Source organism: Megascapheus bottae, chromosome X (genome assembly GCF_031878675.1).
Source record: "Megascapheus bottae isolate mThoBot1 chromosome X, mThoBot2.hap1, whole genome shotgun sequence".
NCBI lineage: Eukaryota > Metazoa > Chordata > Mammalia > Rodentia > Geomyidae > Megascapheus > Megascapheus bottae.
The window spans coordinates 33,974,940-33,990,642 of NC_143547.1; the positions used below are offsets into that span (position 1 = coordinate 33,974,940).

Consider the following 15,703-nt stretch of genomic DNA (forward strand, 5'->3'; position numbering starts at 1 on the left):
CTAAATTCCCACTTTAATACACTTAGGAAATAACTAGTTTGTAAAAGCCTAAGTGTATTAAAGTGGGAATTTAGGTAACAGCCAAAATAAAAGAGAAAAGGTGAATTCTTTAACCAATTCATTTGCAGAACCAGAAAGATGCCCTGCAGCTCCTCTCCAAGACTAAATTAAGCAGCACTGGCTTTTATCTTATCTGTAACCTAATTTCTGCAGAAAGCTTAGAGGGCTTGGGTATAGGCAGAGCTGTAGCATAACTGGAATATGTAGTTTCCCAATATGGCAGTGATGAGGGGCATTAGTACCTAGGTTTTGACTCTCAGTATAGCCTGGAAATACATAGGCTTTTAAGAGCTGTCTAGGTTTTTTCCTCTTTGTTTTTTTTTTAATGTATAGAGGGGTTACAGTTATAGTCACCAGACAGAAGATGCATTACTTCTCACACATTGATACCCCTTCTCATGTTTTTGTCCCCATTTCTCTCCCCTCATCTTCCCCCCCCCCCGCCTTTCCTAGTTCAAAGAAACAAATGAATGTATGTACAATATGTCGGGTAACAAAGTCAGATACTGTAAAACTATGAGGCTAACCAAAGGGCAACAAAAGAGAAGAGAAAAAAAAACATAGTACATTAAGAACATCAATCACTCATAATTAAGCTTTTGTTTCCATGTCCTAGAAGTCCATTATTTTTGCCTCATCCTCTATGGCCTTATGTATCTAGGGTTTGAGTCTGTCCCCTATATGAGAAGTGTGCCATTTTTGAAAAGAGTAAAGGAATCTAATACCCTTGTCCCATCCCTCTCTGTTGGCTAACAAAAGGCCAGCCCAGTAGGAGGTAGCCCTGTCCCATAGCAGTGAGCAATTTGAAAGTTGGCAGCATTCCAGACGAATTCCATAGATAGGGTTCCTGGCCAGAAGCTCTTCTCCCAGGGGGGGTGTCTTCAATGGGATACTCAGGGTTCTCAGTGATGATTCCCATTGTCCCATGGAATGCGGGATTGTCTGTGTGTCTGTGGCTCATTTGGATGTGCATTCTTATTCCTACTTTGTCCTATGTGGGCTCGTTAAGTTCCACATTGAGTTATATGTAAGCCAGCAGCTCAGCTGCCACACTGCTTTCTGTCTTATTATGCACGCACTATATAATCTTCTTTGTTAGTGTATATCTCTAGATAATTTTAGTTATTTGATGTGACTTTCTGGGTATGGATTACCTACTGGGACACTAAATCTCTCCTTGGTCTGAGAGCTTAAATTGTTTCCCGTTCTCAATCCATCACCATTGAGCAACTCTGCCTATTTCTTCTAAGAGTGTCTCAGTATATTGTTCTAAAACTACATTAATTTTTTACCATTCTTGGCATTAGTTAGGATATCTCGCAGGATCTTTCATGTGCTAGGCACAAGCTCTCCACCTTGGCCACACTTCTTGGTCTAAATGTGCAAATTTCAGTGATATAAACAGGTCACCTGATCTCTGCAAAAGGGTTATTTTGTAGGAAAAAGAACATGTTACCAAAACTAACTCTACTCTTCAAAAGATGGAATTACATGTGAGAAAATACAATGTTAATACCAAAAATGTGTATTTGTATTTAAGCCAAAATATTATCACCTATGTTTTTTGTGCTGTCCTGGGGCTTGAATTCAGGGCTGGGATACTATCCCTGAGGTTTTTTTTTTTCCTCAAAGATAGCATTACAACCATTTAAGCCACAGCTCTACTTCCAAATCAACTGGAGTGATTAATGGGAGATAAGAGTAGTAGGGGCTTTCTCAATAGGATCTTCAGATCCCAGCCTCTGGAGTAGCTGGGATTACAGGCATGACCCACTGATGCCAGGCTAACCAAATGCTTTGTCAGAATTACACAGCATTTCCATAGAGTCTAAAGAACACTCTCAAGAAGATTGAGTACACGGTATCTGAATCCCTTGAAGCATTTTAAGGCAAAATAATACCCTTGGTGATATAAAAAAGTGAGGAGAGTTACTAGAGAAAGCTATTAAAACATTGATAGCCCCCCTGTATGTAATTGTTGCTGATATTGAGTTCAGAGCAATTTCAGCCATTTCCCTTCACTACAATAAATTTCAGTGTTGAATTGAATCCCGATTCTGATAGTTTACAAAACTAAATCACAATTTGGCAATATTCTCATTTGTTCTTTCATGAAAACTATAGACATTTTACTAGGCTATGGAAATTTTCAAAGAAAGACTTGTTTTATTATTTTTAAGAGAGAAATAAGACATTTTTATGGGACTTGGCACTCTCAAGCAGTCTTACAAATGTTGGCACTTAGGTATCACCCAAAGAAACAATCTAAACACTATGAATTCCTCTGAAAGTAAACTTTAAAGGCTACAAACCTATAATTCTTCAAATGTATATATTTTATATATACATATAACTGTTCTACTCTTTTTTTCTCAGCCTTATAAAAATGTTGTGCCTTTAACTGAACATTCGTTAATTGAATATTTGTTCTTCTAATATATCAATGATGCTTTTTTTGCCAGTCCTGGGCTTCAGCTCAAGGCCTGAGCACTATCCTTGGACTTTCTCAAGGCTACAGCTCTACCACTTGAGCCTCAGCACCATTTTTGGCTCTTTTTTCTATGAATATGGTACCGAGGAATTGATTCTGGGTTTTCATGCATGCTAGGCGAGCATTCTACCACTAGGCCAAACTCCAGGTCCAATGATGCCTTTTATGAATTTTTATTTTTGTTGTAAAGGTGATTTACAGCGGGGTTATAGTAATATAAGTCAGATAAATAGCATATTTCTTTTTTTAACAATGTTACTTCTTCCCTTCTTTCTCCCAGTTTTTCCATTCTGTCCTCAACCACAAGTTGTGGTGGTTGTAGTTCATTTCAAATGCAGTGTCTACTGAGTATCACTGCTGCATTTGTTTATACATTGTTGCACCATTTCTGTTCCTCCTCTTACCCTTCCAGCAATAGATAAACAAGATGAAAAGAAAAACATTTTAAAATCAATAAAGCAAAAGCACCTTGTTTCCATTTCTTGGTGCTCATTTCAATAAATATTTTATATGGTTAGATGCACATAGGTATCACACCTTTGTGTTCCTCTCCTAAGATTATTCTAGTTTTGTCTTACTGTGCATAAATGCTTAGAGACCTGAATAATGTATCATGCCATAGTGTACTTTTAAATCATCTTGTGTGTTTACTTGTAGATTTATAGGCACATTGTAGCTGCCACAAATGAGAGAAACCATGTAACCTGAGTCTGACTTACTTTACTTAATATAATTTTTCCAAGTCTTTCCATGGTACAGTATTATTTTTTCTGATGGATGAATAGAATTCCATTGTGCGTATATGCCACACTTGTAAGACTAAATTTTAAAAAGATTTTTGACAGGGAAATTCTGATAGTTTTAGAAAACTAGCTTAAATTGGACTTAGTATGATCTTCATATACTGATAAATATTTGGCATCTTGCTATCAAAACATAAATTTAATACTCAAGATGAAATTTGTACTATAAAAATGGCTTACAATTCTTATTTGAAATTGCACTCATGTACCAAAATTCTTCATACAATTTCCCATTCTCTTGTTACTTAAAATACAGTCCAAAGAAGAGAAAGAACATGTTTATGTATACTCAGGTAATTTTATGAATTAGGTTAGGGTTGGAACCAGGAGCTCCTAGTTCATCACGATGGATATAGCCCCCGCTGCTGCAGGCTATGGAAGTGAGCCTCCTTCAAGATCTGGTTGATGTAGATGTACAGATCTTGGCACAGCGGGGTTTCCTCATGGAAAGATGGAGTGAGGTTGGTGTTGACATCAGCAGTGATCATGGTCAAGTTTCTTTCTGGTGCCCTGGATGCCTCTGGGCTATCAACGCTGCTGTTGTTCCTTTCATTATCAGTGTAGGAACACTGGAAGGAGAAAGACAGAAGGAGCATGTAGCCATTATGATACTGCAAGAGTTATCCCACTCAGCACTGTCAGGAGAAGCATCACACTTATATACGTGGTTAATTTACAGAGTAAACTGTAAATTACTAAACAGGGAAGGCTGTTCATCCTGTCCTCACTACACAACTGTAAAATAAGTTAGGATCAATAATCTCTGCTTTAATGAACTGGAAGCAAATGTCTAAGTTGCACAAAGTCATGCAGCTAATAGTGGTAGGGTGAGTGTCCTAAACATGTGCTGGAGTTCCAAATGCCTATATAATTTCTCTGTAAATGTTAGTACCATTTGTTTCTATCTCCTGCATCAGACAATAAGTACTTATCCTCCTAGGAAGTCATTAACTAGTACTACAAAATGGAGTTGAAATTAGGGCCATAAATGTATAGTGGAGCATGAGTATAATTGCAAAGATCATGAATAAGTTGCTACCTGCATACATCTACTCTTACAAACATTATTATACACTAATATATGATTATATTGCATATATATGCTGAATGCAGACATATATTATCCTTAGATGTCAATTCAAACTCCACACATAACCTTAAAGGCATTATGCATGTTTTAGGAAAGTTATATATTAATTATGCATAATGAATTTTTCAAGTTGGTTATTTCTTTTAATTTTTAATTTGAAATAACTATACCTTCACAGAAAAGTACAAAAGTTATATAGAAAGATCCTAGGGACTCTGTACTCTGTCTCCCCAGTGTTTGTTTTTCATGTGGTATAATAACCACATCAAGGGATTCCCATTCAAAAAATGTGTTTCACAATTCATGTTTGTGATGCTTACCATTTGTTGGTCTCATATTTGTAGACATGGTATATTGTGTGTATGTGTTGTGTATTTCAGATTACTTTTCAATGAAGTGTTTATGCATCTGTTTTAAAAATGTTCATGACTCGCTGAGTGTTGGTGGCTCATTCCTGTAATGGTAATTACTCAGGAAGCAGCGATCTGAAGAAATAAGCCATGGTAGGAAAGTCTATGGGATTCTTATCTCCATTTAACCACTCAAAAGCCAGAGGCAGAGCTGCAATTCAAGTTGTAGAGTGCTAGCCTTGAGCACAAAAAATTTCAGGGTCAGCACCCATCCCAGGAGTTCAAGCCATAGCATTGGCACAGACAAAAAGGTTCATGATAGACTTTGCATGGCACTAATGAAATGATGTCTGAGAGGATATCAGCAACAGCTTTCCAGTGGATTAAAGGCAATGGAACAAAATCAAATCCAAAAGAGAAGAAAAAAATATACTCTCACGCTGGGTGCTGGTGGTTCACATCTATAATCCTAGCTACTCAGGAGGCTGTGATGTGAGGATCATGGTTCAAAGCCAGCCTAGGCAGGAAAGTCTGTGGAGACGCTCATCTCAAATTAACCACTAGAAAATCAGAAATGGTGCTGTGGCTCAAAGTGATAGAACACTGGCCTTGAGCAAAAAGAACTCTGGAACACTGTCCTAGGCCCCAAGTTCGAGCCCCACAACTGACAAAAAAAATGTACTTTCAGCCTTGAATACAATAATCTAGGACATGCAGTGTCACAATATAGCCTAGTTGTAAATATTTTAAAATTAAGTAAGCTGATATAATGAAAAATATATCAAAGTAGAAACATAGGTAATCCTCACCTACAGGAAACAAGTGAACCTGTAACTGTTAGTCAACAACTTAGTTGGTAACATCTGGTCAAGTTACAAAGTTCTGGCCATGCTTGAGGTGCTCTGGTCCAAGGAGAGGACATGGAGTGACAGTCCTTCTACCTGGTGCTCATAGGAACATGAACAGTGGCTAGTCATTTACTCTTAAAATTCATGCAGAAAACTTTATAAAGCTCCTTTATAGTCTGCTAGTAATGTATAGCTTAGTAAAATGGTCAAATGAGAAGAGTTTTGTGATATTTTTGATTTTCTATTCAATATGAGGACTGAATTGTATGATTTAATGTATGCAGTAAATTAAAAGGAGAAAGGTTCGGGCCAGGAGTTTGGCCTAGTGGTAGAATGCTTGCCTAGCATGCATGAAGACCCGGGTTCGATTCCTCGGTACCACATACATAGAAAAAGCCAGAAGTGGTACTGAGGCTCAAGTGGTAGAGCTCTAGCCTTGAGAAAGTCCAAGGACAGTGCTCTGGCCCTGAGCTCAAGCCCAGGACTGGCAAAAAAAGGAGAAAGGTTATGTGGCCATATCACTTACCTCTTCAGCCTGAGGATCTGGAAAGTCCGGACTTCGCTTACTCCTTTTTAAGTCAAGAGCATATTGGTTTCCTTCTGAATTGCTGCTTATTTTCCTTTTCCTGAAAATAAATTGAAAGAGAGAGAGAAAATTATATCATCCACCAGGCTGATCTTCTGAACACATCAATTGTAAGTCTATACCAATGTATAAATTTGAGATCTTGCCTGAGTAAATGAAAGCCTTTGTCTGCTACTCCAAAAGTTGTTAAGTTGGAATCATCCATCATCAGACACTGAGGGAAAAACAAAAATTGTCATTCAAGCCTGGTGCTAGCGGCTCATGGTTATAGTCCTAGCTACTGAGGAGGCTGAAATCTGAGGATTATAGTTCAAAGCCAGCTTGGGCTGGCTCTCATTTCTAGTTAACCACCAAAAAACCAGTAGAGTATTTGTGGCACAAGAAGTAGAGCACCAGCCTTGAGCCAAAAAGCTAAGAGACAGTGTCCAGGTCCTGACTTCAAGCCCAAATACCCCCACACACATACACAGAAAGAGAGAGAGGGAGGGAGAGAGAGAGAGAGAGAGAGAGAGAGAGAGAGAGAGAGAGAGAGAGAGAGAGAGAGAGAGAGAGAGAGAGGGAGGGAGGGAGGGAGGGAGGGAGGGAGGGAGGGAGGGAGAGAGAGAGAGAGAGAGAGAGAGAGAGAGAGAGAGAGAGAGAGAGAGAGAGAGAGAGAAACCCTGGAGTATAAACTGTTTTAAGTTTCCCAGACCACCCTAATAACAATAACTGAAGTTTGAGGAGGGAAAAAAACACAGAATATTAGAGCTAAAATTGTAAAACTCTACCTAATTTGGTATAGCATCTTCATTGCTGTAAATTCAAGATTATATTATTTTCTCCCCTTCCATATGATAATTCTTAAAATACATGAGGTATATGGACACTGCAAAGATATTTCCTGTGTACCTTTTGGCCTGTGCTGTTGCCATGCCAGTGAAGCATTATGTCATAGTAGTTGCTTTATTTGCTTATCACCAGGAGGTTGTGGTTATATCCTTGGAATGTTGTTCTGTTAAAAATGTTGCCTATAATCCCAATTATTTGTGAGGCAGGGTAACAGTCCAATGCTAACCCCAGAACTTAAGAAATCATATGTCAGAAAATCAGGCTGCGCATGGTGCCTCAGGCCTGTCAGATTATTCAAGGTATATGTCTGACATTATCAGGAGGTAAAGCTCCCCTGCACTGGCTGTTCTCACCAGGATTTCATAATATTCACAACATCTTACTTACACAGCTTACCCACAGCTATGAATTCCCACTCTCTTATACACTTCTGCTCCTTTTTTCCTCCTCCCTAACTACCTGGCAACACTTTTTTATTTTATTTATTTTTTATTGTAATTAGTAAAAGGGTTACATGATATTTGCCAGATAGAAGGTGCATTAATTCACATACATTGATACCCTTTCACATGTCTTGGTACCCATTTCCCTCCCCCCCCACCCCCCACCTGTCTTGGTTTTCCCCCCTTTCCTATCAAATTTCAAATATCCAAATACAAATAAATTCAATATATCAGATAACAAAGTGTGATACTATACCAATATGAGATAACCAAGGGTCAGCAAAGGAGATGAGAGACAACATAGTACATTAAGGACAACAATCATTCATTATATGGCTTTTGTTTCAATATCCTGGAGGTCCTTTCCATTAGCTTCATACTATATGGCCTTATGTATCAAGATTTTGCTCTATTGCAGATCTCTGCTAATAGAGCCCAAGGTTTCTACTGATTATGACGAATGAGGGAAACCATTGAGCCTAATTTCCTTTGAGTCTGGCTTACTTCACTTAATATGATTTTTTCTAAGACTTTCCATTTCCTAACAAATGGGGCGATGTCATTCTTTCTGACAGCAGCATAGAATTCCATTGTGTACAAATACCACAACTTGTTGATCCACTCATCAACTGAGGGACATCTAGGTTGGTTCCATATCTTTGCTATGGTGAATAGTGCTGCAATGAACATTGTTGTGCTAGTGGGTTTAGTATGTCCTTGTTTCTGGATGGTTGGGTAAATGCCAAGTAGTGGAATTGCTGGGTCATAGGGGAGTTCTATGTTTAGCCTTTTGAGGCACTGCCACACTGCTTTCCATAGTGGTTGAACGAGTTTGCACTCCCACCAACAGTGTAGTAGTGATCCCTCCTGGCCACATCCCCTCCAGCATCTGTTGTCATTCGTTTTCCTGATCCTGGCCATTCTAACTGGAGTGAGGTGGAATCTTAGAGTTGTTTTGATTTGCATTTCTTTTATGACCAGAGATGTTGAGCATTTCTTCATGTGTCTATAGGCCATTTTTGTTTCTTCTTCAGAGAAGACTCTCTTTAAGTCTTTGGCCCATTTTTTAATGGAATGGTTGTTACTTTGGAGGTTAGTTTTGGAGTGATTCAATTTTTTGAGTTGTTGATATATTTTAGATATGAGGCCTTTGTCCGTCCTGGCAACACTCTTTAGAAGGACTTCACTCCTTCCATATTATATGCTCTTTCTTAAAAAAGTAGGTTTACTACCAAGTCACCAAAAGAATACTTGGCAAACTAACGCCAAAGAAACTGATACATCTTGTAAGTTTACTGTTATTTAATGAAATCTGATGCTGTGGAAAGATAAAACAAAGCAAAACAAAACCAGGGTTATACAAATTTCCCATTATATATGAGAGCTCTTAAAATGTATGTGGTATCAATCCCTTATGGAAGTAGCATGAACACTGAAGACATAGTTCCTATGTGAGGTTAGGCCATTGCAGTTGCCATGCCAGTAAGCATTATTATTTGAGATTGTATCTGCATTCCAAACTAATTCTGAGACAGAGACAGAAGGCTCACAGTTCAAGGCTATCCATAAGCAAAACCTTATGTCAAAAAAATCATCTTGAAATGGTGTCTTAACTACTTAGTGGAAGAAGTAGAAAGACCATATCTGGGGCAAGGCATCAAAAATGAGCAACTAGAAGCAAGGGAGATGAAGAATAAAGTAGATAGCTTTGATAGCAGGTTGGCATAGAGGAAAACAGTTGATTTTTGAGGGTTAATTTTATAGCCTGATATCCTTCCAAAGTTTTGGATCAGCTCCTGAGCTCAAGGAGCTGATTCAAAACTTTGTGCCTTCACATTTCCCGAGCCAATTTTAGGGCAATGTTTGACATCCCTTTCTGTCATATCTTTCAGTTTTTCTCAGCCCCTTACAAATAGAGCTGAGCGTTTCCTTTTCTCCAAGGAGGATGGGCTTTGATGGACCTCAGCAAGGTAGGCTCTAATGAAACATATTCATTTTTAAGGGAATGACTTGATAAGAATGTTCTGGAGAATCTCAAAATGGTTAACATTTCCCTTCCTCTGATGAGACTTCTCTTACCTTCACTGCAAAAACTTAGAGATCACAGAGGGAAGACACACAAGGTGTGTGGTTCCTCTCATCTGGGTGTATTGCAGTTTTGTCCTCTGAGACTTGTTTACACCAAGCTGCCAGAGATTCCTCAGTTAACGGTGAAGCTAATCCCTACCCAATTACTGACTCCCATAAAGGTGTTAACTCTACCAAGGTATGATATTTTTCTTTCTCTTTTATTTCTTCCCTTCTTCACTTTCCTTCCTTCCTTTCTCCTTTTTTTCCTTCCTTACATCCCTTACTCCCTCTTTCCCTCCCTCTCTCTTTCTCCTGTCCCCTTCTCTCTTTTGGTGGTACTAGGGTTTAAATTTGCCCTTAGGCTAGCTAGACTGGCTTTCTACTAGCACCATTTTTGTTGGTTATTTTTGAGATAGATTCTCACAAACTTTAATGCCAGGGCTAGCCTTGAAGACTTGAAAAAGTCTTTTGAATATTTTTTTAGTGATACTGGGGATTGAACTTAGGATCTCATGAGCAATACCTGTAACTGTCCAATCTGTGACATTCTTATTCTACGTGTCTTCCTTTAGGGGTGGTCAGTGATGGTTTGGTACCTGACCTCAGTTCTCTAGTGGATTTAAGAAAAGCTGTTTTACTGTTCTTGGGAATGTAAATGTATTCAACCACTCTGGAAAGCATGATGGAGGTTCTTCAAAAGACTAAACATAGAGCTCCCCTAGGGGAAAAACAAGAGGATGGGACAAAGAACAAAGAGTGAACCCATGTAACAGTGATAGTCACAAGACAATATGTTGGAAATGAAGTTTACAAGTTGGGAGGGAAGGGAAAGTGGGAGGAAAAATATGTGAAGTTGTAACAATGTTCAAGAAGAAATGTATTCCCTACCTTACAAATGTAACTGTAATCCCTCAGTACATCACCTTGATAATTAAATAAAATTTAAAATTAAAATATAAATAAATAAGAAGAGCTGTTATGTTTCAATTTGTTTAGTTTTTACTTGTTAGGATGGTGTTCCAGCCCTAATCTAATAGGAATAATCCCTAAATATATTGACAACTGTAATTTTAGCCTATTTGTTTTTAATTACACAGAGAAAATTTTGTTCTATTATATTTATTGTTCTCCTATCACACCATCCCTCCATTTCCCATCTGGGAAAATTCAAAATGTCTTTATGTTTCCCAAGTATGTCACTAAGTTTCTCTGCTTATCTTATTTGGTGTGAAATTAAGAGATTATTCAGTACAACAACAACAAACAATACAAACCTAAAGACCAATGTCAACACATCAAAAAGTAAGTGGGCCCAAGGTTGCCATCCAGAATGAAATTATGTTCAACCAACCATACACGCAGAAACCCCAACACCCAATTTTTCCTGTAAAAACCACTCTTATTAAGATTGTGATTTTTCCCTCAAACAGTAGAGTATCAGTCCTCATTTTGCCTGCCAAAATTAGTAAATCTTTATTTCCTTTTCACCAAGACTCTGATCTCCTTAATTTTGACCAGGCATTGAGTTTGGTGAGTGAATTATTGACAAGAAATTGGATTACAATGAAGAGATGCAAGGAGAATACACACTCTGAAATTCTGGACTAGAAGAATAGAAGATAGAGGGGCCAGGAGAGAAGGGGCAGGGGGCACCAGTACAAAAGGAGGTGGCCCTCTTATCCTGCTGAACTTCAACAATGACAACAGCCAGAGTTTCCATTCAGAAGGGTCCCTGAGAAAAAAAGACATAGAGCCAAGCCCTGGCGGTGGGTAGAGGGTTGGGGGGGGCATTCCCCATCCCAGCTACCCTGTGTCACCGGATAGACCCCCCCCCAAAAGGGTCACTACTTGGAAGGCTCAGCCCCCACAGCTAGGCCAAGAGAGAAACCCTAAGGGCCCACCTACAGGCAGCACTGATAACCTCCCATGCTCACCCAGGAGGAGCCTGTTCGAGAATTGCTGGAAACAAAGGGTTTCAGAATGAGGATGACAAGAACTCTCCAAGAAAGCCGCTTGAAAAAGAGAACCCCTTGGGTGGTCCTGGAGGGGCCCAGTTCAATGGTATTGTTTTCTGGGGGAGGAAACAAGACCCTGAAGGTGCTCAGAACCAAGTAAAAGGGAGGTGAAGCAGCTTTCTAGAAAAACCCCATGCCAGTTGCCCGCCCGCCCCCCCCCCCCACCTCAGCCCTAGTCCACCCATGCCCATAAGCAGACAGGGCTTCCCTTATGCACACGCTGTGCAGAAACGGACGGCATCAGCTCTGCCTGCCCCTACTTAAGGGTCACTAGCACCCTACCTATGGAATAGGCCTGCGGGGAACTCAGATCCCAAGAGCCCTGAGAGGCCTCTGGTGAGACCCAGAAGAGCACGAAAGTCCTTTACCGCAGCCGCCTTCTCAAGCACTAGGACCGTTTCCCCAAGGACCGTTTCCTCACGGACCCTCCACACCTTACTTTGCTCTCGCGAGAGCTACAGAAGTAGTTAAGAACTGCGTAGGCACAGGGCGGAGGGCCTGGTGGGTTGCCACGGGATGCCACACTGCATTTACGAGGCTTGCCCACGCGGACCCCACAAAGCAGGTGAGTGCTGATCGTCATGTGAGTGGGCTAGGCTTCCCGCCAGATCTCCCACCTGGAGTACATCTCAACAGTTAGCCTGAGAACCTACCCACAGGCCATTTTGCCAAGGTACCTGCCTCTTGCCTTGAACCCCTATGGAAGGACAGGACGGAGTCTGGCAAATAAACTATTTGAGTAACTTCAAAAAGCTTCCTCCAAATTTTTGCTTCCTGACTTTCCTGACATCCTAGGAAATTTGTGTCTTCTGTTGAGGGCTTATTCCACTCCAGGCATTGCAATCTATGGGAATGAACCCATTTAATCATCACAATCTCCCTGTATCCTAGATCATTTCACGTTTTGCACATGGAAAAGTTGTCTCCAAAAGGTTAAAGGACTTACCCAAGATATCATACCCAGTGTGGTTGAACCAGAATTTTGGCTCAGGTCTGCCTGCCTGACTCCACAGGGCATACTACTATCACATGTCTTGCAGGACATGCTGGATTGAAGCTGTGAATTCATCTGTTTTAGGTAGCAGCCATTTTTCTTAGTGGTAAGTAATACAGAACCGGTTTTTTTTAAATTCTATAGTGTGCCTAGTGCCAGTGGTTCACCCCTGTAATCCTAGCTACTCAAGAGGCTGAGATAGGAGGATTCACAGTTTGAAGCCAACCCACTCATGAAAATCTGTGAGGCTCTTTCCTCCAATTAATCACCAAAAAAGCTAGAAGTAGGGGGTAGGTCAGGTGGTAGAGCACTAACCTTGCACACAGAGGCACAGGGATCACACTCATGTCCCAAGATCAAGCGCCAGCATCAATACACACACACACACACACACACACACACACACACAAACACACTAGGTACTCTGTGGGCAAAGTGAAAATTTCTACCATTAATTGAGATGAAACTTTGAGATGACATAGAAGTTTGAGGCTTAAGGTTAGTGCTTCTGGCTCAGCTCAAGTTCCTGGGATCCCTTTGGGACCTCTTTAGAATGACATTAGTGAAGGACGAACCACTCCAAAGCCAAATCCTGTGTGGATACTCCCTGGAGACCAAGGTCGATGGCCTCTGTACTATTTCCTATACTACTGGCTGTTTAGGAAGTTCAGGTAACAATGATTTATTAATTAATACTTCCAATTTCCCAGCACAGCTGAGATTTTCAAATTCCCAATCAGATATTCATCTTCAGAATTTAGGAATGAAAAATTGGAACTGTTTCTGGATATGGTAGCTCATGCCTGTAATACTACTAAGGACACAGATCTGAGGATAGCAGTTCAAAGCCAGACCATGCACAAAGGTGGTAGAGTGCTAGCCTTGAGCTGAATAGCTTAGGGACAGCACTCAGGCCAAGAGTTCAAACCACACAACTGACCAAAAAAAAAATGAAACGGCTGAAAACTCCTGAAATCTTGTTATTCTGTATTTTTCACAACATTCTGAGCTTTAAAACAAGAACAGCATGCCCCTGAACATGTGGCTTATGCCTGTAATGATAGCTGCTTGGGAGGATCCTGGTTCAAAAGAATCCCAGGCAAGAAAATAGGTGAGACTCCAATTAACCACCAGAAATCCACAATCTGTGCGACTCAAAGTGTAGAGTGATAGCCTTGAGGAGAAAAGCTCAGGGACAGTATCCAGGCCCAGAGTTCAAGCCTTACAACTAACGGACAAAACACAAACACACACACACACACACACACACACACACACACACACACACACGGCTAGATTGTAGCAAATATTTGAAAACTGTAGCTGGACATTGGATATAAGTAACTCATACCTGTAATCATAGCTACTCAGGAGTCCAAGATCTAATTATTGAGGTTTGAAGCCAGCCTAGACACTTAAGTCCAATTAACAGGCAAAATGTTGGCTAGAGCACCAGCTCTGGGTGAAAAAGCTGAATGAGAGCTTGAGGCCCTAAATACCAAAACACACACAAATACATAGACAAACAATAACAATAGCAACAACTGGAAAATGGCAGCAAATGCTACTGGATAATATCTGAATAACACAAAATGTTTAAATGACCAACTAGATTAATAGCACTTCATATAATTTAAAAATTGACAGTATAGGGGATGACTTATATATAGGGTTTTCTTGGTTTTGTTGTTTTATTTTTGTTTTTTTTTGGGTGGTACTGGAGCTTGAGCTCAGGGCTTTGTCTTTGCTAGGCAGTCAGTGTACCATTTGAGCCATGCCAGCAGCCCAAAGTTGATTTATTTTCAAAACATGTTGTTTCTTGCAAAATCAATTGTCAGGGCCAGGATCTTGGCCTAGTGGTAGAGTTCAAGCATGCATGAAGACCTGGATTTGATTCCTCAGTACCACATACATAGAAAAAGCCAGAAGTGGCACTGTGGCTCAAGGGGTTGAGCTCTGGCCTTGAGAAAGCCCAAGGACAGTGTTCAGACCCTGAGTTCAAGCCCCCAGGACAGGCAAAAAAGCAATTGTTGGATTTGTATAAAAGACACTGAGTGTAACCATATTCATATTCACCTTATTTGTGAATATGATTCTCTGTTAACAGCAGACAGGGCCACAGAATACAGTCTTAACATGTTAAGAACAATTTTAACCTATCATAAGCTATGAAAGGACTGATTATATGTAGCAACTTCTCTCCTAAGCTCCTGTCCCAAGTTTTGGAAATGTCTACCATAATTTCAGATTCTATGTCAGCTGTGATTGGATTTTGAGGCTTCTGTTCCCAAGGGCTGCTGGGCCATAGATAAAGGAGCCGGTGGCTCACATCTATAATCCTAGCTTCCCAGAAGGCTAAGATCTGAGAGTCTTGGTTCAGGCACTCAGGGTAGAATAGGCTGTGATACTTAATCCTGCAAATAACCACTAAAATGTCAGAAGTGGAGCTATGGCTCAAATGAGTGCTAGCTCCCAGCAGGTAAGTTCAAGAACAGATCCCAGGCCTTGTGTTCTAACTTCAGGAACGGAATACACACAGAAAAAAAGTAACAATGACAGTGACCTGAGAACAGGATCTTCCTGAGTTAAGTTTCTGGGGAAAAGAGGTAGAGTATGTTCAAGTTGAATGGACAGAACTTGGGAGATTAATTACCTGCATTAGGGGTACTGAAAGTTGGAGAAGAGTCTGAGAATGACTGTTAAGTGTCTATGACACCATCAAACAAGGTTTTCTTAGAAGAGGGAGGGCAGGACCATAGGATATCCATGTACAGGCCTTTCACCAAAGAGAGACTGAGATGCCAGTATGAGCCTAAATGTAATCTATGGGTAGCATGCCTCCAAGCATGAAGGATGAAACTTATCATCTTAGACACAGGAGGTGAAAGTCATAAATATACTGTTTTGAGGCTATCCTGAACAACAACAACAAAAAAAGAGTTAGTGAAACCCCGTCATAATAAATAAGCTGGTTAGCATGGTCAATTCCCATTGTCCCCGTTACACAGGAGGCCATGGCAGAAGAATTATGGTTTAAGTCAGGTTTCTGTGCAAAAACCTAAGAACTTATAGGAAAAATAAATTGGCCACAAAAAATGCATAACTCAAGTGATAGAGTGCCTTCA

The 15,703-nt window shown here is 40.2% G+C and overlaps 1 protein-coding gene across 1 annotated transcript; it reads right to left on the bottom strand.

Moving 5' to 3' along the window:
- Window positions 1–3,558: 3,558 nt before the first annotated feature.
- LOC150040805 (protein VCF1-like) lies at window positions 3,559–7,102 on the bottom strand. The gene is made up of 4 exons (XM_090326406.1): window positions 6,996–7,102; window positions 6,375–6,442; window positions 6,169–6,268; window positions 3,559–3,923 (listed from the first exon to the last, which is right to left on the bottom strand). Exons 2-4 carry the CDS (start codon window positions 6,434–6,436, stop codon window positions 3,696–3,698), a joined length of 390 nt encoding a protein of 129 aa, XP_090182532.1. The 5' UTR covers window positions 6,437–6,442; window positions 6,996–7,102; the 3' UTR covers window positions 3,559–3,695.
- Between the last annotated feature and the right edge of the window lie 8,601 nt (window positions 7,103–15,703).

Excerpts from the sequence above, each read along its gene's own strand:
- LOC150040805 (XM_090326406.1), bottom strand. The coding sequence starts at position 6,436 with ATGATGGATGATTCCAACTTAACAACTTTTGGAGTAGCAGACAAAGGC. Across the intron at positions 6,269-6,374 it reads AAAGGCTTTCATTTACTCAG|GAAAAGGAAAATAAGCAGCA; the intron begins GCAAGATCTCAA and ends ATTTATTTTCAG. Across the intron at positions 3,924-6,168 it reads CAGATCCTCAGGCTGAAGAG|TGTTCCTACACTGATAATGA; the intron begins GTAAGTGATATG and ends TTCTCCTTCCAG.